The 26,745-nt window shown below is 35.9% G+C and overlaps 1 protein-coding gene across 2 annotated transcripts in view; it reads left to right on the forward strand.

Moving 5' to 3' along the window:
- Nucleotides 1–26,745, forward strand: part of MANBA (mannosidase beta) — a 91,300-nt gene that overhangs the window by 42,854 nt on the left and 21,701 nt on the right. For both annotated transcript variants that reach the window (XM_045515743.2, XM_010953592.3), the window contains exons 8-13: nt 1,492–1,643; nt 3,150–3,267; nt 5,784–5,870; nt 8,870–9,037; nt 15,681–15,899; nt 21,936–22,100. In XM_045515743.2, coding sequence (XP_045371699.2) covers nt 1,492–1,643; nt 3,150–3,267; nt 5,784–5,870; nt 8,870–9,037; nt 15,681–15,899; nt 21,936–22,100 — 909 coding nt within the window. The remainder of the gene's footprint in view (nt 1–1,491; nt 1,644–3,149; nt 3,268–5,783; nt 5,871–8,869; nt 9,038–15,680; nt 15,900–21,935; nt 22,101–26,745) is intronic.

Below are 26,745 nucleotides of genomic sequence, written 5' to 3' on the forward strand. Positions count from 1 at the left end.
GTAGTACTGAGATCAAATTGAGTTAATCTCTGAAAACACACCTCTTCACCCACTAAACTTCTGCTGTAGAGGTAGGACACCCCAGAATACACAAGCACACACTCCACTGGAATGTTATCACACATCATGTAGCATCCAGAAAATTCCACCGTACACTCAAAAGAGAGTGAGACTGGAAAAGGTAATAATGGTTTAGCTTTACAGTAAAAACAGCTTTGAACTCAGGGACCCCTTTGGATCCTCTGTGGTCCCCTGGCCACACTTAAAGAACTGCTATTCTAGACATTTGACGCCACCATCAAGGTGTTTTACAAGTTACCTCTGAAAATGACCATACAGTTTTTTTGTTTTTTGTTTTTTGTTTTTTGTTTTTTACATTTTGCACTGTAAAGCAGGTGTGGTAGTCCCGTGTCAAGATCCTCCTCGTCCAGGCCTTGTTCTGTGTCTTCTCATAAAGTTAACTCTGTTATCTTTTGTCATGTCATATTAATTAGGCCAAGGATAAGAAAGTGGAAGAATGGTGGGCACTTTATTATGTGAAATAAGTTGACTAATTAATTATTTTTCATTAGAGAAGAAATGCATAATCTTGGTTTCAAGACGAGGCTTTATTGGTGTAGAACTAGGGCCCTCATTCCTTGACCCAGTGTATGGCTGAAAAGAATGAAGATTTGGATAAGAATGTCAATCTTTCTGTCTAGGGTCTTGCTGCTCTTGCTCAGTTGTGGGAAAACCTGGCTAGACTGTCATGGGGACAAAGGTCTTAGCCTCATCTTACATAGCAATGGTCACACTGGAGTGTGTGCTCCTATCCCTTCTTCCAGTTACATCTGGAAGACCACTTACATCTCCAGTCTCCCCACCAGCGCTCTCTCAGACATTGAGTTTAATGTGATAATTAGTTAGGATTAAACTGCCCATTAAACATAAGTAATGTGCTATTAAGATTGGAAAGTTATTAAATGATGAGATACCTTGTGCTGTATTTCTTTGATTCTAGGATGCGCATTTTGGCACATTTTAACAACACTGAAGTAAGAATGTGTTTTTCCATCAAAGATGCATCAGTTTAACTGGTGTTTTTTTCCTCCACTTCTGTGAAATGATATCAGTTTTTGCATTAATTTTGAAATGTTATCTCAAATATATTTCTTTTGACTAATTGCAAGTGCCTACCTCATGGGAAAGACTGCAATATATTTCACTCTTTAATAGCTTCTTTATTTTTCATTTCAAAGAGAAATAATGATCTGGCAATAATTTATATATACTTTTTTTCCCCCAAAATGTGCACTTTCACATTAAGTGCTTCATAGCAGATAGGAAATTAACACTGAATTGTGTTCATGTAAATTGCTCAAAGTTTGCTTTAAAAAATCTCTTGCTTTTTAAGACAATTTTTTTTAAAGCTCTAGTGAACAATACAGTTTGGTTTTGGCAGATGCTTATGCTTTAAATTTGATATGCAGTATTTCATTCTGTTAATAACAGGTTTACTTTAGGACAGTGGAACTTATAGAAGAGCCCATAGAAGAGTCTTCTGGTCTGAGTTTCTATTTCAAAATTAATGGATTTCCCATATTTCTGAAAGGCTCAAATTGGATCCCTGCAGATTCATTCCAGGATCGAGTAACCTCTGCCATGTAAGTTATCTTTTTTTTTTTCTTGCACAGAGCTTAAGGGTTACTCATTTTTACTTTCTTTCCAGTGGAAGGAACGAAGAGGTAATATATAATTCTAGGATAATGGAAACTTTATAATGGAAAGGATTTAAAAATCACTCATTTCATTCTCATGAGCTGTTAGTAATCTTACAGCTAAACTATTTGGGGCTGCTGAAACCATCCAGTTTTTACAAAACTATTATTGATTTCCTATAGAGGAACAAAATAGTGACTAATGTACATTTTGGATGGTTAGCCACCCTCCCACCCCCCCAAAAAAATGATGATTAAGTTTGGACTTTTTTTTTTTTTTACTTTATTTTTTTTGAAGAATACCTGAAGGTTTTTTTTTTTTTTAAATGGGAACCCATATTTACCTTGTCATGCTAAGATATTTGCACATTCTCCTACTTTTACCTTGATAAAAAGAATTAAAGAAATTTTAAACTTTAGTGTTTTTCTGAAGCTTTGAGAACAGAACTTTACAAAAATAAATTTCCTGATTGGGTTTATAAACTGCTATCTTTGTGATAGTGAAAATAAACTTTGTGAAGTGAAAATAAACATATTTAACTTATTTAAATGTATAAATATGCATTGTCATATATTATATTTAGAATGTAGATGTGGTTGGTAACTAAACTCTAATTTTGCCAAAAGTTGTAGTAATATCCTTTTATTTCAAAATGTGTGTAATGTTTTGAATTTCATATGAAAATGAAATTATTCTCCAGTCACAGCACAGATAATCAGTTGTCTCTTTTCCTTTTCAAATGCTCCTTTCCTCTGCTGGCTGGTTTTGGTGGCAGCTGTACAGCACAGCTGGGCATTAGTAAACCTGCCCAGAGTGCCTTTGCTGGGAGCACAGTGCTCTGGGTCCCTGGCCATTCTGTTACTGGGCTTTTTTTCTTCTTTTCTGGGCACTGTCCTAGAGATGGAAGGTACATGCTCTTAAAGTGTCTATAAATTTTGATTTACCTGAAGGTAAGGTGAATAGGAATTGGAAAAAGCAGAAAGGAAATTTACTAGATAAAGGAGTACTGGACTGGAGGTGTTGTAAAAAAAAGAGATAAGAGTAAGCTAGGTACTAATATTCAAACTTTGATTTCTGTCTTATAGTTTGAAATGATTATATAAAATAAATGCATACTTTCCAAGGTTTATATTTTTTTCCTATAGGAATAAATTTAAGACAAAAATTTACTTTTAAAAATAGTATAATAATGTTACTGAAAATTTGGAAGGCAAAGAAAAGATATCATCCATAATTTTTATAGTCTTATTTTATGTTATTATAGTTAATTTGTATATAATTTTGTCTTACTTTCTTCACTTAGCATTACATCCAAACTATCATACATTTAAAATAAGTTCTTCCAACAGAGATTTGAATTGTGTTTATCAACCACAATGTGCTTTTAAAAATCTTTTTTTAAACATCTCTAAAATTTCAAATTAGCATTTAAGAATATTTTTCTTCTGTAGGTTACGGCGCCTATTAAAGTCTGCCGTGGATGCTAACATGAATACTCTCCGGGTTTGGGGAGGAGGAATTTATGAACAGGATGAATTCTATGAACTCTGTGATGAACTAGGAATAATGGTGAGTAGTTGACAGCTCACCATTTTATTTATTGATAGGTTACTATATCCTCAGTTTGACCTCCTGTGTTCTGAGTGGGCGATATTGCCCATTCATTCCTTTCTCAGAGCCAGGAATGGTGGTCATTTTTTTTTTTTTTTTTTTTTTGCAGAGGAATAAATGGCATCTTGAAAACCCAGAACCATAGTTGATATCAAATGTCATAATTATTCAATTATTTCAAAATGATAGACATTCTCCATATTAGTTGTGTTTAAGTATATATCTATCTACATTTTCTTTGTCATCCTCTTTGTGATAGGAGGGTATGCATTAAAAAGAAAATAAAATATTAAAAAATTTTAAGCTTAAGGAGATCTAACCTAGAGAGAAGAAAATGATAAAAATTAAATTAAAAAGATTAAAGAACTCAGGAGGAGAACAGATGCCCAGAGAGAGAAGTTAGACATTTTCAACAGGGTTAGAAAATATAAAAAACAACCAAGCAGAAGAATACAATGACTGAAATGAAAAATACAACAGAAGGAATCAATAGTAGACTAAATGATGCAGAATAATGGATCAGTGAGCTGGAAGACAGAGTAGTAGGAATCACTACTGCAGAATAGAAAAAAGAAAAAAGAATGAAAAGAGGACAGTCTAAGAGACCTCTGGGACAACATCAAGTGCACTAACATTGGCGTTATAGGGGTCCCAGAAGGAGAAGAGAGGAAGAAGGGGCCTGAGAAAATATCTGAAGAGACAATAGCTGAAAGAGATGACTGTTTCCTTTCCTTAACCTGGGAAAGGAAACAGTCATCCAAGTCCAGGAAGCACAGAGTCCTGTATAAGATTAACCCTAAGAGGAATACATTGTTGTAATTAAAATGGCAAAAATTAAAGAGAGGATACTAAAAGCAACAAAGGAACAAAGGGAAAGCGACAAATAACATACAAGGGAACTCCCATGAGACTATTAGCTGATTTTTCAGTAGAAACTCTGCAGGCCAGAAGGGAGTAGCACAATATATTTAAAGTGATGAAACAGAAAAACCTACAACCAAGAATACTCTACCAATCAAGGGTCTAGTTCAGGTTTGATAGAGAAATTAAAAGCTTTACAGGAAAGCAATATGTATATATACATATAGACGGAAAGAAATTGAAGATGACACAAACAGATGGAAAGATATACTGTATTCTTGGATTGGAAGAATCAATATTGTTAAAATGACCATACTACCCAAGGCAATATACAGATTCAGTGAAGTCCCTACAAATCACCAATGACATTTTTCACAGAACTGGAACAAAAAATTTTAAAATTTGTATGGAGACAGGAAAGGCCTCAAATAGCCAAAACAAGCTTGAGAAAGAAGGATGGAGCTGGAGGAATCAGACTACCTGACTTCAGACTATACTACAAAGCTACAATCACCAAACTATTATGATACTGGCACAAAAACAGACACATGGGTCAATGGAACAAGATAGAAAGCCCAGAAATAAACCCACAAACTTATGGTAAATTAATCTATGATAAAAGAGGCAAGAATATACAATGGAGAAAAGACAGTCTCCTCAATAAGTGATCCTGGGATATGTAAAAGAATGAAATTAAAACATTCTCTAACAGCATATACAAAAATAAACTCAAAGTGGATAAAAGTCCTAAAGTAAGATTGGATACTCTAAAAGGAAAGAGGATACTCTAAGAGGAAAACATAGGCAGAACACTCTATGACATAAATTACAGCAATATTTTGAACCAGCTTTTACAGTAATGAAAATAAAAGCAACACTAAACAAATGGGACCTAATTAAACTTAAAAGCTTTTGCACAGCAAAGGAAACCATAAACAAAATGAAAAGAACCTCCAGAACTGGAAAAAACTGCAACCAATGTGACTGATAAGAGTTTAATTTCCAAAATATGCAAACAGCTCATACAGTTTAAAATCAAGAAAACAACCTGATCAAAAAATGGGCAGAAGACCTAAATAGACATCTCTCCAAAGAAGACATACAGATGGCCAACAAGCACATGGAAATATGCTCAACATTACTAATTACTAGGGAAATGCAAATTGAAACTATGATGAGGTATCACCTCAGACCAGTCAGAATGGCCATTATTAAGAAGTCTACAGATAAGAAATGCTGGAGAGGTTGTGGAGAAAAAGGAACCCTTCTACACTGTTGGTGGGAATGTAAATTGGTGCAGCCACTATAGAGAACAGTATGGATGTTCCTTTAAAAACTAAAAATAGAGTTACCCTATGATCTCGCAGTTCCATTCCTGGGCATGTATTTGGAAAAGACAAAAACTCTAATTTGAAAAGATGCATGCACCCCAGTGTTCATAGCATCATTATTTTAATTGTCAAGACATGGAAGCAACCTAAATGTCCATCAACAGATGAATGGATAAAGAAGTATTCCATTGTATATATATATCACATCTTCAGAATGAAGAATTTCTTTCTGTGCAGTAAAATCTATGACAGTGCTTGATTGCCTTTTATTTGATTTGATAGATCTGGCAGGATTTTATGTTTGCCTGTGCCCTTTATCCAACTGATCGGGGCTTCGTGGATTCAGTGAGAGCAGAAGTTGCTTACCAGGTACATTATAATCACTCCAAGAAGGAAAGGCTCATGTTTTAGTTTTGCCTTTGTTAAACCTCTCCTTGTTTTTTTTTTTTTTTTCATTTTTTTTTCTTTTTTGTTGTTGTTGTTGTTGCTCTTTTTACTAAATCCCATGAAAAAGCCAGTCAGGTAACTGACTCCCTAGGGGATTCCACCCAGTCTCATGACGTTACCTATTGGCTGGCGCCTCTCAGATTTATTCCGGCCCAGACTTCTCTGCTGAGCTTCTGGTTCTTACTATCCAGCTGCGCACTTGGTGCTCCACTTGGAGGGTTAGTAGGCATCTCACACGTAACATGTCCAAACCAAACTTCTACTACCTCCCCCAAACGTGCTTTTCTTGCGGTTTTCCCCACCTCAGTACGTCACAATACCAGTGTCTGAATTTCTCAAGTCAAAGATGAAGTGATTCTTGACTCCTTGATTTCTTTTGCATTCTACATATGCACAGTTTTATATTTATAGATCTGTCAATGCAAGGAAGTGATTATATTCTAGCTCTGTCCACTGAAGAGGCCCAGAGGCAGTGAACAACCTAGTAATATTGAGCATCCTCATACTGAAATAATCTTTTCCATTAAGAGAAGGGCTTCTCAGAGGGGAGGGTATAGCTCAGTGGTAGAGTGTGTGTTTAGCACGCATGAGGTCCTGGGTTCAATCCCCAGTACTTCTATTCAAACAAACACCTAATTACCCTCTTCCCCCCCGAAATTTTTTTTTTTTTTAAAGAGAAGAAATTCTTAGAGAAATGGCTGATTCCAGGTCTGGGACAGGAAATATACTAGATGACCCTGGAATATTTTGTGCATGAGTAACAAAGCAGCTGTCAAAGATACATTAAAAGAACTTTGATGAAATTCTGACCAACCAAAAGTGGGACAATTTGAGATTCAGTAAGGATAAGAATATCAGTGGATTGCAGTCCTTCAAGTAAATCCATGAGTTCATAATTAGAATGTCAAAAGAAATTTTAAAAAGTAATTACTATAACGCTCTAGATTGTGATTGCTCTTGGAAGGAAGGAGGGACAACGATTAGGAAGGGGCACGTGAGGGCTTCTAGGGTGATTGGTAAAGTTCTCTTTCTTGGTCAGGATGTTGTTAACGAGAGTGATTGCCTTATAATAATTCACTATGTCACAATTTATTTTCTGTATCTATGTTTTTTTTTTTAATTTAAAAAGTGAGTATTGAATCATCCCTAGCTTAAAGCCCTCCAGGTAAAGTGAAAGATCTTCCCTGTGCACAATCTGGTCTCTGTCTGCCTCTCCGTCCTCACCAAACACCACCTCCCCTGTACTCTCCCTGTCCTGGACCGCTTTCCCCATCACCTGCCCCTGTGGACCACCTCACCCATTTTTTTCTGGTCCCTCTTACCTTGAGCATGACTCCCTGGGAAAAACCTTTCTATGCCTGCAAGTCTAGATTAGGGCATCTTCCCTTTGCTACACACATCACACTTGGAATTACTTGTTCAATGTTTTGTCATTCCAGCAAGATAGTAATCTCCCTGAGGCTTCGGGCAGGTTCTGCGCTATATCCTGATGACCTGGCTGTATTATTCATCAGAAGGATGGGTGGATGGGTGAATGAATAACTTTTAAAATATTAATTATAGTTATGTAGGTTGCAAACATTTCAGTTTTATTTTTAATTTTCTTTCACACAAATAATTAAAATAGGATATCTAGTTGCCTTCAATTCTTTTATGTATTATTAAAGAGGAGAACTTTTTAATGCAGAGTTTGTTAAAACTTTAAAGCAAAGCTTACCATAAAATTCTAGGACATTTTGAAGGGTGTGGGTAGCACTGAGTCACTGAAGCTTTTTGTGTCTTCAGTATTTGTATTTGTGTTTTTTATCAGTACCATAAACATGCCTCTCACTTACCTGGGCATATACAGAGGCCAGTAAGGAAATATTCTGTTCCTTATACTGTTCATAAGGCTGGTTTAGAAAAACACACCACTTTATTTTTTTTGATGAGATACAGCTCTTTGATATATCCATAATGCATTCTATTTCATGTATGAGCGACGTAGCATCTTGAATGGAGACCACCATGAGAATGTCAGCTAGATCCATCAGTGTAATCATCTAATTATTACAGTATGAGTGAGAGAAGCTGTATATACCAATGAGGTTATAATGCTGAAACATGTTCCAAAAGAATTTCTCTTGACCATTGACTCACTCTGGTGTTCTCAAAGGGCTTTGATTGCCCTTTCTGCTGGAATACATCTTCCTGTGTGTCAGAAGACCTAGGTCCTTTCATCTTTACGTTGGGCTGGCCGGCAGTGAACCCAGTTCACATAGACATCAACTCTTGAGCCAGCAGGATTTTTCAGATTCCCTGATTTCTTCTTCTGTCCTTAGATATATTCTGTGACTGACTTAACCGTAGTTGATTTCTTAAGACATGACGTTAATAGTTATTTCAAGGGACAGCCTCTTGATTGCCCTAATCTTTTCTTCCTTTAGAATATTTCATGTATTTTTCTTGCTTCATAAAACCCTCTCTAACTGTCCTGATGATTTTCTGATCTTGGTGGAGACTGTGTGGAAACCTCAATTTGTGTCTTCACAAAGAATTCTACCTTGCTCTTGAGAAACTTACCTCTGTAATGTGAAGTCACCTGCCTTTTGTATTTCTTAGAACCTTTTTCTGGTGAGTCAGATAATGATGAGGTTGATTTATTTTGCTCTTTTAGTAAAGGGGATTATATTTTCTCCAGTTTTTATGCCGCAAAGAAGAACCCTATTTTATCAGTGTTTATAAAATTGAGATGTAAAAAATCTCAGGTTTCTTAAAACATGTTCCCATGTGTAACATGACTACCCATTTTCTAATGAATTTTCTGGCACATAAAAATTTGTGTACAGAAATGCAATTGGTATAATTTTGTGCATAACTACAGCTCTGAGTTTTTTTGTTATGTTGGGCATTTGAAAATTATTTTTTGTCTTAAATTTTAGATCATGAGACTGAAATCCCATCCCTCCATCATCATATGGAGTGGAAATAATGAAAATGAAGCAGCGCTGATGATGAACTGGTATGCTATACAGCCCAGCGACATGCCTACCTACATCAATGATTATGTGACACTGTATGTGAAAAACATCCGGAAGGTCGTCTTGAAAGTAAGTACAGGCGTACCTTGGAGATACTGCGGGTTCAGTCTCAGATACCACAATAAAGTGAATATTGCAATAAAGTGAGTCACATGAATTTTTTGTTTTCCCAGTGCATATAAAAGTTATGTTTATACTCTGCTGTAGTCTGTTAAATGTGCAATAGCATTATGTCTTAAAAAACAATGTACATACCTTAATTAAAAAATTCTTTACTGCTAAAGAATAATAACCATCATATGAGGTTCAGTGAGTCATAATTTCTTTGCTAGTGGAGGGTCTTACCTCAGTGTTGATATCTGCTGACTGATCAGGGTGGTGGTTGCTAAAGGTTGAAGTGACTGTGGTAATTTCTTAACGTGAGACAACAATGAAGTTTGCTGCATCGATTGACTCTTCCTTTCAGGAACCATTTCTCTGTCGCATGCAATGCTTTTGGATAGTATTTTATCTATGGTAGAACTTCTTTCAAAATTGGGGTCAATCCACTACTTTATCAACCAAGTTTGTAATGTTCTAAATACTTTGTTGTCATTTCAACAGTCTTCAAAGCATCTTCAATAGGAGTAGATTACATCTCAAGAAACCACCTTCTTTGCTCACCCGTAAGAAGCAATTCCTTATCTGCTCAAGTTTTATCATGAGATGGAAGCAATTCAGTTACATCTTCAGGCTCCACTTATAGTTCTCTTGCTGTTTCCACCACATCTGCAGTTTCTTCCTCCACTGAAGTCTTGAACCCCTCAAAGTCATCCACAAAGGCTGGAATCAACTTCTTTCAAACTTCTGTGAATATTAATATTTTGACCTTTCCCCATTAATCATGAATATTCTTAATGGCATCTAGAATAGTGAATCCTTTCTGGGAGGTTTTCAGTTGACTTTACCCACATCCATCAGAGGAATTGCTATCTATGGCAGCTATATATGGCCTTACAACATGTATTTCTTGAATAATAAGATTTGAAAGTTGAAATTACTCCTTGATCCCTGGCTGCAGAATGAATGCTGTGTCAGCAGCATGAAAACAGCATGCATCTCATTGTACATCTTCATCAGAGCTCTTGGGTGACTAGGTGCATCATCAAGGAGCACTCATACTCAGAAAGTAACTTTTTTTCCTGAGCAGTAGGTCTCAACAGTGGGTTTAAAATATTCATCAAACCATGTTGCGAACAAATTTGCTGTCATCCAGGCTTTGTTGTTCCATTCATGAAACATAGGCAGAGTAAATTGAGCACCATTTTTAAGGGTTCTGGGATTTTCAGGATGGCAAATGAGCATTGGCTTCAACTTAAAGTCACCAGTTGTATTAGCCCCTAACAAGAGAGTCATCCTGCCCTTTGAAGCTTTGAAGCCAGGCATTGACTTCTCCTCTCTAGCTGTGAAAGTCCTAGATGGCGTCTTCTTCCAATAGAAGGCTGTTTCGTCTACACCGAAAGTCTGTTGTTTAGTGTAGTCACCTTCATTAATTATGTTAGTTAGATCTTCTAGATAACTTTGCTGCAGTTTCTACATCATCAATTACTGCTTCACCTTGCACTTTTATGTTGTGGAGATGGTTTCTTTCCTTAAATCTCATGCACCAACCTCTACTAGCTTCAGCTTTTTCTTCTGCAATTTCCTCAAACCATCCTTGCATCCCTGGAATAAAAACCACTTGTTCATGATGGATGATTTTTTTTTTTTAATTGTATTGTTGAATTTGTTTTGCTAATATTTCCTCAGACTTCTCCAATTTGTTGGTGTATGGTTGTTCACAGTAGTCTCTTATGACCCTTGTATTTCTTTGGTATCAGTTGTAACATCTCTTTCATTTCTGATTTGAGTTATTTGAGTCCTCTCTCTTTTTCATGGTGAGTCTAGCTAAAAGTTTATCAATTTTATTTATCTTTTCAAAGAACCACCTCTTAATTTCATTGATCTTTTCTATTGTCTTTTTAGTATCTATTTCATTTATTTCTACTCAGATCTTTGTTATTTCTTTCCTTCTCCTAAATTTGGGCCTCATTTGTACTTCTTTTTCTAGTTCCTTGAGGTGTAAAGTTAAGTTTTTAAATTTATTTACTTGAGATTTTTTGTTTGTTTCTTGACATAGGCATTTATCAATATGCACTTTCCTATTCTAAGAATCTATGAAAAACATAGGTTTAAATTTTTTGCTTATCTGTTATGCTCAGTCATGTGTCATGAAGAATTTTTTCTATTCACAAAAAGTGATGGTATAAGCTTTAATTAATATTTATACTCACAGTATTGGTATTGTGTTTTTCATATTTGATGGGTTTAGGAAATGGATTTTAATATCTGAGGATTTTCATTTCATGGCTTAGTGGTTAAGAGCTCATGACTTCAAATTCTGGCTGGGCCACTTACTGTCTTTGTAGTCTCGGGCAAATTACTTAATCTCCATTTTCCCATGTATAAAATTGGGTTAACAATTCTTAAGAGTTTTTATGTGTATTAAGTGAGATAATGGGTGGGAGGTGCATTACACAGACTCTGGCACACAGTAGACTTCTACTAATTAATGGTAATCATCATTATCATACCTGTGAGTTTCACTGAACAAATAGGTCTTCAGATACTTTCAAACTTTAATCTCTAATTTTAACATGACATTTCTGAACTTAAAAAAATTAGTTTCTGTGTACCACTGCTTACCCATCTTTGAAATGAAAATATGATGCCTTTCTCACAAGGGATCTATATTTTTAAAAATGACTTTGTGAGCAGTAATTGATGTTTGCCAATTTCTTTCAAGATGGACAGGATTAGGTGCTATATAATCATCACTGTTGTTATTTATATCAAAGCATAAGGCATTTAAAGAAAAGGACCATAAATTGATCCATCCAGACACTAATTGAAATGTTTAGTTTTCTGTTGCACTTCATGCTTTTTAAAAACAGTCATTTTCTTGGTTTATCTTATGGTATTTCTTGATCCAAATAAGCATTTGAGGCCATGATCTAGAAAGAAGTTATCTGTCAGATTTGAGACTGAATATCAAGCCTCAAGAAGAAATGATAGAAAAATGGGAAGAAATCATAGTGCTTCATCATAGGCGGGTATTTTAAGGCAGAGACTCATTAGTAATTTTACTGACTGGCTCAACTTACCAAGTTATTCAAGAATCTGGAAGAATAGAGGGAAATCAGTCAAGCTTGACTGATTAAGGCCAATTGATCAGCATTTTCCAACTTCACTTCAAAGCCTTTATAACAGAATGTTGTTTAAAACTTAAAATTACCCCTACTTTTTTTTTTTTTTACCATGCTTTTTAATATTTTAAAATTCAGTAAAAATTTGCTGAGTGTCCATTACCAGGAGCAAAGCCTCATTCCTGATGCTAAGGGGAAGCTGTTACCCTCATGGAGCTTATAGTCTGCTCTCAGGGGGAACATGGAAAGAAATACCTGCTCTACAGGGCAGAGTGAAAGAAGTACTATGGAAAGTGTGGTTCCAACGTGTTGGCAACTATGTAGAAGAACCATTAGTTTTAACCATAGTTTAAGTACTATGGAAAGTGTGGTTCCAACGTGTTGGCAACTATGTAGAAGAACCATTAGTTTTAACCATTAGTTTTAACTTTAATTGAAGGCTTTCAATTAAAAGGTGACATTCAAACCAAGCCTCAAAGGTGGAGTAGAATTTGAGGCAAAGGATTGATGTGTAGATATTTTAGGCCATGAAAACAACGTTAGTAAAGGTGAGAAGATGTGAAAGCATGTGTGTGTGTAGGAAGCAGCAAGCAGTGCCCAGTGCCTGAAGCAAAGGACTCCTGGCTTAGTGTGGAGAGTCAAAATAGAAACAGCAGTTTGGAAATCAATCTTAAAAGGACTTTGAATCATGTGATGGAGTTGGGCTTCATTTTAATAGACAGTGGAAGCTAGTGGACATTTTGGAGGAACTTAATCTGACCCATGTTCTGGGTGGTACTTTTACTAGCAAAGAATTAAGGAGGTGTGAGAGTTTAGGCCAGGAAACCAGGTACAATAACTGAAAATTCCAAGTTATTGTAAATATTGTATGCCAGGCATTGATAGATTAATTACGATGATTATATTAAGTAGTATGATTATTATAATACATTAACATATTAGTGATTTATAGGTGCTTTGTAGAATTTATTTACTTAATTTTTACAAGGACCCTGGAATGTAAGTAATATCTTTATTTTAGAGATGAAGACATTGGAGGGTTAGAAGGATTAATTGCTCAAGGTCACATAGGTCATAGGTAGTGGGGCTGGAAATGAAGTGGTGGAAGAAACATTTGATTTAGAGCAACTGAATGCGGGATGTGAGAGAGAGAGTGAGTGAGAAACTGAAGATGATTCCTGCTGGGGACCTTTAATGAAGATAGGAAGCATGATCACAAGGGTTTGGGATAGATAAATAAGGAATTCTGTTTTGAAAGTTTAGATTGAGATGTTGGCAAGACAAGCCAGGTGGAAATGTGGAGCTGGTTATTGGAAATAGAAATGTAAGGGTGAAGTAGTCGGGGAGTAATCAACATCAGTGAGCGGGGCAGCCTTGGGAGAAGGGAGAGAGCAGGAGAGGCTGAAGAGAGCACCGTCCACCTAAGAATGGAGAGGGGAGCTGGAGAAGGAAGAGTCGGAAAGCTGGGGAGAAACCAGAATGTGGAAGAGTAGTGAACAAGCCGCCAGGGGTGGGGAGAACCTCAGAGATACTGGGTGGTGAGTAGGTCATTTGTTGTGCACCAGAGAGGGGATGGCGTGGGGATTCTGGCTTTACTTGGTAAGTAGAAGTCCATGGGTAGTTTATGAAAAACAAAAACAAGACAATTTCAGTGGAGTGGAATGATCGGGAGCTGAGGGTCAGGGGTGAGGAATGAGTGGATGGTAAAGAAATCTGATAGACCTCAAGGGACTTTCTATTTTTTATTGTTGAGTTGCGGAGAGTCCTTAAACTGAGGGAAAAGGGCAGTGGAGAGAGAGATTTTTAAAAGAGTGAAGGATCATTTATTGGCTTTAGTTTCAAAGTGAAATAAAAAGATGACCAGAGGACAGACAGAGAAGCTGGCAAAGGAAAAGATAAGGCTCCCCTCCTCGATCCCCCTCCCCCACCTTAACAGAAAAGAAACAGGGGGAAAAAAAAATGGGTAGATATACCAAGAAAAAGTCTGGCCTAATGGAGAAAAGTTGAGAAAGTTATTTTCTGAAAATCTGTATCTCAGTGAGACTTAGTGGCCTACGAGATGTTTTTATATTTCCAAAGTGCCTGTTCTTTTCCTTTAAAACATTCATCACACTTAAAATTACTTGTTCAGCATCCGATTTCACCGGTGGATTTCAGTCCACTCTTTTAAGAGGTCAGCCAGGGTGTCTGTCTTGTTCCCTGCTGAGCCTCCAGTATATAGAAAAAACTGCGTGCCTGGCACATAGTAAATTCTCTAAACAGATTTGGTGTGTTAATACTCAAAGATGCCATAGAGTTTCTCTCTCTATCTCTCAGCGGTGCTGAAAAGTGCCCGACACACAATAAACACTTGACAAATGCTTGCTAAAGGAATGCTTCTCACAGAAATAAAAAGTGAATTCACTTATTGAGATGATAATAATGAAAACATTTTGAGTTCTTCCTATGTGCTAGACACTACATGAAGTAATGATATGGTGGCTGCTGTAGTAGAGAAAGCATGGACTTTCGGGGGTTACATGGTAACAGTCTCTTTCTTACTCACAAATGCTACAAAATGCCTGTCCCTGATGGGCAGGCTGCTGCTCCTTTTAGGGATCCAGGCTCCTTCCATCTTCCAGCCCCACCGTCTCCTACTCCTTTGCCTATAAACTGGGGAAGAAATTGAGAATGTGGCCCCACAGACATGCAAATTGGTTAGGGAGCCACTTCCTAGGAACAGCTCTCCCTTACAGAACCGAGAACATGAATTTTGGTGGACACTTACCCATCTCTTCCACACATTTTTTTTCTTTTTTACCATTTGAAATAGCGCAAGGATGAGGCACTATTATCTCCATCTTATAGACAAGACGACTGAAGCTTAGACCTGTCCCCAAACAATAGGGTTCTAATTTGGGATTTAAACTTACATCTATCTGCCTCAATAGCCTCTATTCTTAACTGTTAGACCTTTGTTTCTCAAGTAGGAGTGATTTTATTCCCGAGGTACGAGGGGGCATTTGGCAGTGTCTGCAGACATATTTTTGAGGGGGCGGGGAAGGTATTACTGGCGTCTGGTGGGTAGAGACCAGGGATGCCACTAACAGCTTAGAATGTGAAAGACCTCCCCCCATCCCCAGCCATACACACACAAAACAAAAAAGTATCAGGCCCCAAATGCCACTAGTGCCAAGGCTGAGAAATTCTGCACTGGACTGTATCCTATCCATGATGGCGGAAGGTCAGATATAGGCAAGACACGATTGAAAAAGATGAGGAACAGCTGCTTTAAGGACTAAGCTAAAGTTCATTATGAAAGGATGAAAGGATTGGTGAAGAGCAGAAAGGTGCTGGTGGTTGTCAAATGCAGAAGGTAAGTGGCTTTATTATTTTTCTATCAGCTACTCGGCATTTGGGACTTGATAGTATTTTTAAAGAAGTCAGTGATCTGTACTTTACTGGGTGAAAATATTACCTTTATGTTTTAATTTTATTTCTGAACTCAGGGAGACCAGACCCGTCCTTTCATCACATCTAGTCCTACGAATGGGGCCCAATCCGTTGCAGAAGGCTGGGTCGCTAAAAACCCATATGACACGCATTTTGGTGATGTACACTTTTATGACTATACTGGAGATTGCTGGGACTGGACAATTTTCCCCAAAGCTCGATTTGCATCTGAGTATGGATATCAGTCCTGGCCCTCCTTCAGTACATTAGAAAAGGTAAGCCAACCTTGATTTCCCCAGGATTCAGAGTGGTAGGCATACCGCCTCCTCACTGTGGTTCAGAAAGTCACATGAAATCTACTTCCTATTTAAATGAAAGTTAATGAAGGAGATAATAGGAAAGAACTTGTTTCTTTAACCTTTGGGGTGCTAAACCCTTGGGGTCATCTTTTGGGGGATTATCACTTTCTATATTGCTTTTAATTATGTTCTTCAAGGGCATTTAAAAATTAAATGGGAGTCAGTGGTTGCTTAAGCCTGACTTATCACACATGAAAATTTCTTTCACCTGCTACTTTCTATATACCCTACAATCGTTTTCTGTTTTTATCGTTTACAGACATTTAGAGCTGGATAGTTTGCTACAGGAAGAGAAATAGATGTGATAAATAAACCTTTATCTGATGTTATTGTATCTTTCCTTTTATCTTCTCTCCTCTTCCTCCTCTTCCTTTTTTTTTTTTTTTTTTTCCTGTCATGTTGGTGTATTTGATTTTCAGGATAGCATTCCACTTTCTCTGTTCCTGAAGAGTCAGCTTCATAGATGGATTCTGTTTCAGACCTACCTGTGTTCTTTTTTTTAAACAGCTTTATTGAGATGTTATTCAGTGACCACACAACATACCCATTTAATGTGTACAGTTTAATGGTTTTCAGAATATCACAGTTGTGCAGCCATCACCATGATCTAATTTTAGAACATTTTAATTACCTCTGTGCTCTCTGTATTAGCAGTCACTCCTCACTCCATCTGTCCCACCCCGGCTCTAGGCACTACTCATCTGCTTTATGTGTCTATATATTTGTCTATTCTTACATTTCATATAATTGGAATCATATCATATGTGATTTAAAAAAATTCTTACTTTTTATTGAAGTGTAGTTGATTTACAGTGTTAGTTTCAGGTATACAGCAAAGCAGTTCAGTTATGCATATTCATGCATACATATATATATTTTAAGTTTCTTTTCCATTATGGCTTGTTATAAGAAATTGAATGTATTTCCCTGTGCTATACAGTAAGTCCTTGTTGTTTATCTGTTTTATATATAGTAATGTGTATCTGTTAATCCCAAACTCCTAATCTATGCCTCTCCCCATTCTTTCCTCCCTGGTAACCACAGTTTGTTTCCTATGTCCATCCATGAGTCTATTTCTGGTTTGTAAATAAAATTTGTATCTTTCTTTTTTTTTTTTTTCTTTAGATTCCACATATAAGCAAGATCATGTGATATTTGTCCTTCTCTTTCTGACTTACTTCACTTAATATGATAATCTCTAGGTCCCTCCATGTTGCCATATGTGATCTTTTGAGACTGGCTTCTTTCACTCAGCATAAAGTTTTTGAGTTCATCCATGTTGTATCATGTATTAGTATGTCTTTTTTATTGCTGAATAATATTCCATTTATGGATATACCACATTTTGTTTATCCAGTCATCAGTTGATATACATTTGTGTTATTCCCTCCTTTTGGCTATTATGAATAATGCTGCTATGTACATATTTTTGTGTGAATACACATTTTCAGTTCTATTAAGTATATACCTGGGAGTAGAATTGCTGGGTTATATGGTAACTCTAAGTTTAATATTCCAAGGAACTGCCAAACTCTTCCATAGTGGCTGTACCATTTACACTCCCACTAGCAACATATAGGAGTTCCAGTTTCTCCACATCGTTGCCAACACTTGTTGTCTCCTTTTTTCCCCCATTGCCCTGGAAATTTACATTTACAGGAAGTTTGCATTTCTTTGATGGCTAATCATGTTGAACATCTTTTTATGTGCTTATTGGCTCTCTATATCTTCTTTGGAGAAATGTGTATTCAGATCCTTTGCCCATATTTTAATTAGGTTCTTTGTCTTTTTATTATTGAATTATAAGAGTTTATTGTAAGAGTTTATAAAAATACCATAACATATTTATAAAAAAAAATACCACCTATATAATATATGATTTGCAAACATTTCCCCCAATTTGTGGGTTTTCTTTTTTTACTTACTTGATGGTGTTATTCAATGGACTGGACAACATTTTTAAATTTTGAAGCTCTACTTATCAATCTTCTCTTTTGTCTCTTGTGCTTTGATGTTGTATCTAAGAAACCATTGCCTAAACTAAAATCCCAAAAGTTTACTCCTGTGTTGACCTTTAGTTTTAGCTCTTATATTTAGGGCTATGGTCCATTTTGAGTTAATTATTCTGAACGGTGTGAGGTTGGTATATAATTGTGGACAGCCAATTGTCCCCACACCATTTATTGAAAACATTATTCTTTCTTCTATTGAATCTCTTGACTCCTTTGTCAAAAATCAGTAGACCATAAATGTTAAGGTTTATTTCTGGATTGTCAATTCTGTTCCATTGCATGTGTCAATTATATACTAATTTGCACTGTTATCATTATTATAGCTTTGTAGTAAATTTTGAAATCAGGAAGTGTGAATCAACCAACTTCGATCTTCTTTTTGAGATTGTTTTGACTGTTCTGGGTTCCTTGCATTTCCATATGAACTTTAGGATCACCTTGCCAGTTTCTGCAAAAAAGCCAGCTGGGATTTTGATAGGGACTGTGTTGAATCTGTAGATCAGTTTGCAAAGTATTGCCATCTTAACAATACTGAGTCTTCTGGTCCATGAACACGTGATATCTTCTTTAATATCTTTCAACACTTTTGTAGTTTTCAGTGAACAAGTCTTATACTTCTTTGGTTAAATTTACTCCTCAGGGTTTTTTTTTTGTTGTTGTTGGTGGTGCGGTTATAAATGGGATTATTTTCTTAATTTTATTTTCAGATTGTTTATTGTTAGTGCACAAAGATCCAATTGACTTTTGTATACTGAACTTATATTCTGCAACCTTGCAGAACTCATTTATTACCTCTAATAGATTTTCTTCTTTTTTAAATTTTTTTTGGTGTGTGTGAATTCTTTAGGGTTTTCTGTATGTAAGAGCATGTCATCTGCAGATAGAGGTAGTTTTAGTTTTTCCTTTCCAAACTGAATGCTTTTTTTTTAGTGTTCTTGCCTAATTTGCCCTGGTTAAAACCTCTGGTACAGTGTAGAATAGAAGTGGTAAGAGCAGACAATCTTTACTCATTCCTTTTCTTAGGGAGATTTCTTTTTTTTTTTTTTTTGGAGATATTCTTTTCATTATTTAGTATGATGTTAACTGTAGGTTTTTCATGCATGCCTTTTATCAGGTTAAAGAAAGTCCCTTTTATTCCTCATTTGTTGTGTGTTTATATCATGAAAGAGTGTTGGGTTTTGTCAAATGCTTTTTCTTCATCTATTGAAATGATTATGTAATTTTTTCCTCTTCGCATCACTTGTGTGAAGTAACTACAAAAATTTTTGTAATAGAATTTAGAAGCCTTCCTTAGTCTCACCACCTGAACACAACTATATTTATTCCTACATGTTGAAGTTATATTGTATTTTTAACTTTAATAAGTAATGTCATAACCTTAGTTCTAACCCCTTTTTTATTACTCCCATATTGTGGGGCCAGTCTTTCAGAAATACTGTTGTTCCACAGTGAAAGAGGATGGAGTTAAGTATCTTGACTCAGATAGGAACAAGTGTTGAGAATGGGAGGAAGGAATAAAAGAAGCAAATAATTTATTGAGCATATCCTCTGTACCAGGTATATCATTTAACAATAATCCACCCCCCTGCACTTTAACTGTGACCTAGGAGGAAACCAAGGCACTAGGGAGTGAGAGTTTTATCAGTGTTCCCGAATAGTAAGTAGCATATCTGTATACAAGCTTATTGTCTGACTCCAGAATTGATCTATTTTGTTTTCACTTCATTTCAGGAAGATGAGTGTTAGAAACTGCTGAACCTTTTTCTTAAATCTATAACTATTTCTATTTATCTCCTGAAAATAATGGAATTACCATGTTTTTGTGAAATGCCTGATGATGTTCAAAGATGCTAAACACTGTATTTTAAAAGAGAGAAAGGTGGAGATTAAGTTCTGTTTCTTATGAACCCTCAAGTTAGTTGTTGCCTCTTTTCAAGCTACATTGCTTAGTTGAGGATTTGAATAGGCATTGGGAAAATAAAAGAAATCAAAAGAAAATCTTTACATAAAACTTTGGCTCTTTTCTTTGGAGCTTTTTTCATGTATTCAACAAATATGTTTAAATGTCTTTCTCTGGTTTGGGATACGTTACTTCTTCATAAAGCAATCATATTTCCAACAGGAGATTATCCATGTTGCACAGTGATTGAAAGGTTGGGTTTTGGAATGAACAGATCAGGATTTGAATACTGGAACTTCTACACACTAGCTATATTGCCTTGAACAAATTGTTTATCCTTCTTGAATTTCAGTGTCTTCACCTGTAAATTCAAGGAGGGTGTGTGTGTGTGTGTGTGTGTGCACATGCAGGTATGCATGTGTGTGTGTGATCTGTCTAAAGATTAAGTTTATTAATACATTGAAACACTTGGTGTAGTTCTTGACACATAGTGATGAGCCCATAAAATGTAAGCTATTATTACTATATGTAGTTCATTCTAGCCACATGGTTTATTTGAAAGTTGGATCTAGATTACACTCACTAGCTTGGATCTTGGGCAAATTACTTAGCCTTTCCATGCCTGGTTTTCTCATCTGTAACATAGGGTGATAATGGTATCTCCTCATAGGGTTGTTAGGAGAATTAAATGAGTTAATACTCTTAAAGCAATTAGAACCTTACTTGACATTTTCTAATTCTTTCTGGTAACACTGTTACAGCTGAAATTCACAAGAATCCCAAACCATAGCTATCAGAAGATAGAAAGCTTTCCACATAATAGATCAGGTTTAAGATTATGGGATATTCAAATAATTACCAGTCAGAGGGCTGAGAGGCCCACAGATGTGTTTCAGACTTGGAAAGGAAGACACCTAGAAAGAAGGGAAGACTATTAGTAAATGTATGTGTATCTCAAATGTAACAAGATGACTAAATACTAATACTTCTGCTTCAAATAAATAATAGGAGTAATTAGTGTTCTCTAAATTGTCTGGTGGTTATAGTTTCAAAAAACAGATACAATCTGGGAAAATTCCCACATTAAATATGGCTACTGTACATTGCTTCTATTTTGGTATAAATAAATTCCTAAAGAATAACTTTCCTTTTATGATGATTGGTCTGTGCATTGCATGGTCACTGGGAATTATAAGTCATATTCTGTGAACACAGATTAAGCTTTCTAATTTTCAAGGTATTTTTCATTTTGGAGGGGAGGTAATTTTCAAGGGTTTTTTACGGTGGGGTGGAGTAAGTTTTTCCAAAGTCTTTGTGTAACTTGGATTAAACCTCTGATCTTTTCAGATATAATTTGTCAGATTCTAATATTGCATTAAATCATAGGTCTAGAAGACAGAGTTATTGCTTTTTTTCCCTGTAATATGTACACTGCTAATGTGTGTGATATTTGTTTTCATTTTTTACTTTGACCTGATGATAGCTTCTCAAAGGAAAAGAAAGATTCTGTAAGTTAAAAAAATTATTACTAGGGGAAAGAAGTATCATTGTTTGGTTTGTATCTTCAACTATGTCAAAATTAAACATGTATGTATATATATATATCAAGTTTATTTAGTAATCATTGAGAAACAAATGAGCAAGTGCTAAAGCATTTACCATCTTAATAGGATATTGTATTATTGCAAAGAATTGATGGTTTAAAAAGAATTTTGATTTCAGTTCATTATTCAGTTTTGACAGTTTATTTACTTAGATAAAATGACATTTAAAATGCACATGAGTGTTTAAAAAAACAAGAATAATGTTTTGATAAGACTTTTGATAGAAATATTGAATTGTAACTTTCTAGGTTTGAATAAGGCTGATCTTTGACCAATAACAAGTATGATGGCAAAAATACGTGTGAAATCAAGAGTCACAGAACAAACCCTGAGATCTTTCGCACTTTGTAGTACTTTTCAAGTTTGTCAGGGATGTGAAGGAGAGCAGTTTCATTCCTGACTTCCCAATTTGAACCACTTACTCTTTACTTGAAAGGTTTCGTCTGAAGAGGATTGGTTTTACAAAAGCAATTTTTCACTTCATCGACAACATCATGCAAATGGTAACTCTGAAATGCTCCACCAGGCGAGACTTCACTTCAAACTCCCCCAAAGTGCAGATCGATTACGCATGTTCAGAGACACTATTTATCTTACTCAGGTAAGCCATTTTCACTCTGGGGTGCAACAGGTAGCTGCCGTTAACATAAAGAGATCTCGTAGATTCTGTAAACCTTGTGTGGTGAAAAAACATTCAGGTTTTCATTTTGCTGATTTAAAAAAATGATCTTCAAAATAGATACATGATGACATGTAAGACTTGACATAGTTAATTTTTGGCATTCATCTCTCTTACAAGAACAGCTTACAAAGTTCTACAACAAATTGTGTGTTAAAATGTTCCCTGGCTCAAAATTACTATCAGGGTTGTGTAATTAAGTCCATAGCGTTTACCAAGGATCAACTGGGACAATGGAACACAATAGAATCCAGAAACAGACTCATGTATAGTATGGTCACCTGATTTACGGTCACAGTGCCACTGCAATCTTGTGGGAGAAGATAGTCTTATCAGTAAACAGCACTGTATCAAGGGGGTATCTTTCTGGGAAATAAATGAACTGTGACTCCATATACAAAAATTAATTTGATCAGTGATCAAACACTCAGCTGTGAAATGTAATACAATAAAGCTTCTAGGAGAAAACGTAGGAGAATATCTTCATGACCTTGGTACAGGAAAATGATTTCTTAAACAGGACATAAAAAACACTGACTATGAAAAAAAAAATAAATTGGACTTCATTAAAATTATGGACTTTTGCATATCAAAGGCAACATTAAGAGAGAGAAAATGCAAACCACAGATTGGGGTACAACGTTTGTAATATGTACATCTGATAAAAAGATTTGTATTTAGAATAAAGAACTTCTGTAAAGCCGTAAGAAAAAGACAGCTACCCTATTAAAAAATGGACAAGAACCTTGAACAGGCACTTCCTCAGAGAAGCTAACCAGATGGTCAGGAAGTATACGAAAATATGCTCAATTTCATTCTTAGTCAAAGAAATACAAATTAGAGCCATGCCAGGATGCTCCTACACCCTATGTACACAATGTAATTTTAGCACAATGGCTAAAATTAGAAAGATTGACCATACCAACTGTTGGTGAGGAGGTGGGACAGCTGGAACTTTTAGACATTGTTAGTAGGAGTGGAAATTTGTTTAAACACTGGAAAATTTTATGACAGTTTCTATCCAAGCTAAACATTTGCTTCCTCTTTGAATCAGCATTTCTACTCCTAGCTATGTACCCAAGAAAAATGAGTGCATACATCTGCCAACAGACATCTAGAATAATGTTCATTGCAGCTTTATTCATAATAGCTCCATACTGGAAACAACCTAAATGTTCTTTAACAGAAGAATTTATAAAAAAATTGTGGAATATTTATACAGTGGAATACTCCACAGCAATAAAAAAAAAATGAACTACTGATATCAGCTGTTTGGGTGAATCTCAAAGACATGTTGAGCAAAAGAAACATTGAAGTTTCACTATAGACAAAATGAATCAAGATGGTTTAGAGAAAATTAGTGGTAAACACCCTTGCAGAGGAAGATGGTGGATTATAATTAGGAAAGGCTATAAGGAAACTTGCTGGAGTGCTAAAAAAGTTTTGTATCTTGATCTGGGTACTGGTTACATGGGTATATACGTATGTTAAAATTCACTGAGTTGTACATTTAAAATCTGCTCATGTTACATTATGCACCTTACTGGATTATTTTTAAAGAGCTCTACTGAGATATAATTGACATACCATAAAAGTCACTCGTTTTAAGTATACAATTAAGTGATTTCTAGTGTACTTATTGAGTCATGTGACCATTGCCATAATCCAATTTTAGAACATTCTGATACTACAAAGAGATTCCTCTTGCCCAATCGCAATCACTCTTCTTTCTCTCTTTCAACCCCAGGCAAACATTAACTTGCTTTCCGTTTCTGTAGATTTTAGTTTTCTCAACATTTCATGTGACTGGAATCATACGATATATGATCTTTGGTATGTGGCTCCTTTCACCAAGTTCTTGCCGTGTTACAGCATATATCTGCACTTCACTCCTCTTTCTTGCTAAATAGTATTCTTTTGTATGCATGTATCATGTTTTACTTATCCATCCATCAGTTGATGGACATTTGGATTATTTCCACATTTTGACTCTTCTGCTATGGATATTTGCATATAAATCTTTGTACCTATAATTTCATTTCTCATGGTTAGAAATATGTAAATGAAATTGCTGAATTATGTGGCAAATTTGTGTTTAACTTGCAAAGAAAATAATTGACCTAAATTTTGGATAATATCTTCACCTTAACGTTTACATTTTACGTTTTTCATTTGCCTATTTTGTTTCATGGACCTATGAATACACACACTTAAGACTATAGGAAAGCAGCTACTTATTTATCTGATATTTTTACTATACTTGTTTCAAATTCTGGGAGAGAAGAGTCTAATCCCAGTCATATGAGTTGATCCGAAGGAGGTCAGACGTTTTTGTTAAACATGATCACATTTTAATTTTTGCATCTTCACATCTAAGAATGTACCAATTTTTATCCAAACTCATGCTCACTCTCAGCAGTTTTCTCCTGTATGAAAACACAAAACCCTGGATGCAAGTTGAAGCAGAAAACCGTAAGCCAAAAGAATACTCTTTTTTTGCGAGGTGGTAACTCATGAAGAGAATTTTAATGTTTCAATGGTAATCTTATCAGTTAGGGAGGTTGTGCCAGTGTGATATATAATTTATAAACTTACCTCATAGAACAGAAGTTTAAGGATTATGTTGATATCTGTCCCTTTTAAAGTGTTGCAGTTCATCCTAATTAGCTTTTCATAGCCAATTTTCTATAAAAGTGTCTCAGTTTTAATGTCTGAAATGGAATGGTCCTCGTTTGTGATTGAGTGAAACTTTTCAGCTGTTGTTCTCCATGGTGGCTTTCCTCCTCCCAGCTGTTCGTTCTAATACTCTTGCTTAATCTATTCCCTCAAACCACATTCAAAGAACTAACAGGAATAATTATTCTTTCTGAACTCATGAGCATCAGCGGTACCTGCTTGGGAGCTGGTGTACAAGTAGGATTATTTGTTGATGGTTTTTGTTGGTGATGGCTTTTATCTGCTGCTTTAGCTCGAGTGTCCTCTCATGCATTGGCCCGGAATTGGACTTGTCCTTCTTAATTCTTCCCTGGGACTTTCTGATATACTAGATGGGATCTGAGATGAAAGAAATCATAATTATGGTTGATTTTTGTTTGTTTGTTTTCAGTGTTGGACTTTCTTGACTGAGTACAGACAGGAAGCATTAGACTAACAAGTTTTCCCTCTTGCTTCTTTGATTTTAGAACAATCATCTTTAATCTGTGTATGAGAAGTAACATCTCTGTTCCATTTTCTCTGTTCCCACTCCCAGTCCTTTTCCTCATAGTCTGTCATACTGTTCTGAAGAACAGGGTACTTGCCTGAGTGCCACTTTTTAAGATACTCTGTTAAGCAGTCTTTTGGTGCAACTTTCAGAAAAATATTGACTGAGAAATCTGTGCAGTAAGTTTTTTTTGTATTTAGATCCTTTCCTCTCTTCTCTTTCTCTTACCTCTTTAATTCTTCTAATATTCCAAAATAATCTTGCCTCACCTTTCATTCTCCTACTTTATTCTGTTATATTATATTCTAAATAACCTATATTCCTAGGCCCACCCTTTTAAGCTGTGTCACACAGACCTTGCTGCTTAGGTTGAGGACTGACTATCTGCATGAACAAATCTAAACTACCTGTTAGGTGACTGACTTTGCCAGTGTGACCTCTTGCTGGAACCTAGAAGGAGGCAGGGCTCTGGGCAGTCTTTACTAATCCCTTAGCTTATAGCCCCCTCTAGTGCTTTCATTTCTTCTTCACATATTTAATGAGCATTAATAAGGACTGGAAGCTTGGGGATGTCCTTGAGAGACTCAGATTCTTTAGGGGTCCATTTTAACTCCCCATGTGCAAGTAACTTGATTACAAGAATGAAGCGAAAAAAGCAGGATATGCTGGAGAGTCAGGTGTTGATGCTACCTGCTAGCCTGGGACAGTTTCTTGTTTGGTAAGCAGCACTGAGACATGATGGAGATCCAGGCTATGCTGAGCTTTTAGGATGGGGATAGGGTGGGTAAAGGAGGGGAATGAAGGTGAGATTACTAGCATAGTATATTATATACTAGTATGTCATATTTATATGCATTATGTACTTTAATAGTCAGGCAGTCAGCATTGTTTGCCTGTCTACTGAACACCTGGTCTTGGGCCTGAGGTGGTTTTGTATACCTTCTCGTGCATGTCTAACAACATCTCCAGGCATCTCTAATTAATTTCCATTTAGGCAAGAGGAAGCAGAGACTGAGAAAGGTTAAGTATTTTCCCCAAGTTCTCAGGGCAATGAATGGAGCAGATTTCTGCTTTTTAAACTATAATATTATATCCCTTCACAACTGAGATAAGGGAAATTATACAACTGTTGAGGTGTTTGGTTGAATTATAACATCAATTTTCAGCAGTTAAGTAAAGTAGACTTCAGAGATTTTGCACATGAAAAAAGGCCTTGTTGGAATAGTAGAGAAAATGAACAAGAGTAAAAGTGAGTTCTTTGAAAAGATCAACAAAATTGAAAAACCTTTAGCTAGACTGGCCAAGAAAAAAAAAGAGAAGACTCAAATTACTAAATCAGGAATGAAAGAAGGAAGATTATTATTG

The sequence above is a fragment of the Camelus bactrianus genome, chromosome 2 (assembly GCF_048773025.1).
Source record: "Camelus bactrianus isolate YW-2024 breed Bactrian camel chromosome 2, ASM4877302v1, whole genome shotgun sequence".
Taxonomy (NCBI): Eukaryota; Metazoa; Chordata; class Mammalia; order Artiodactyla; family Camelidae; genus Camelus; species Camelus bactrianus.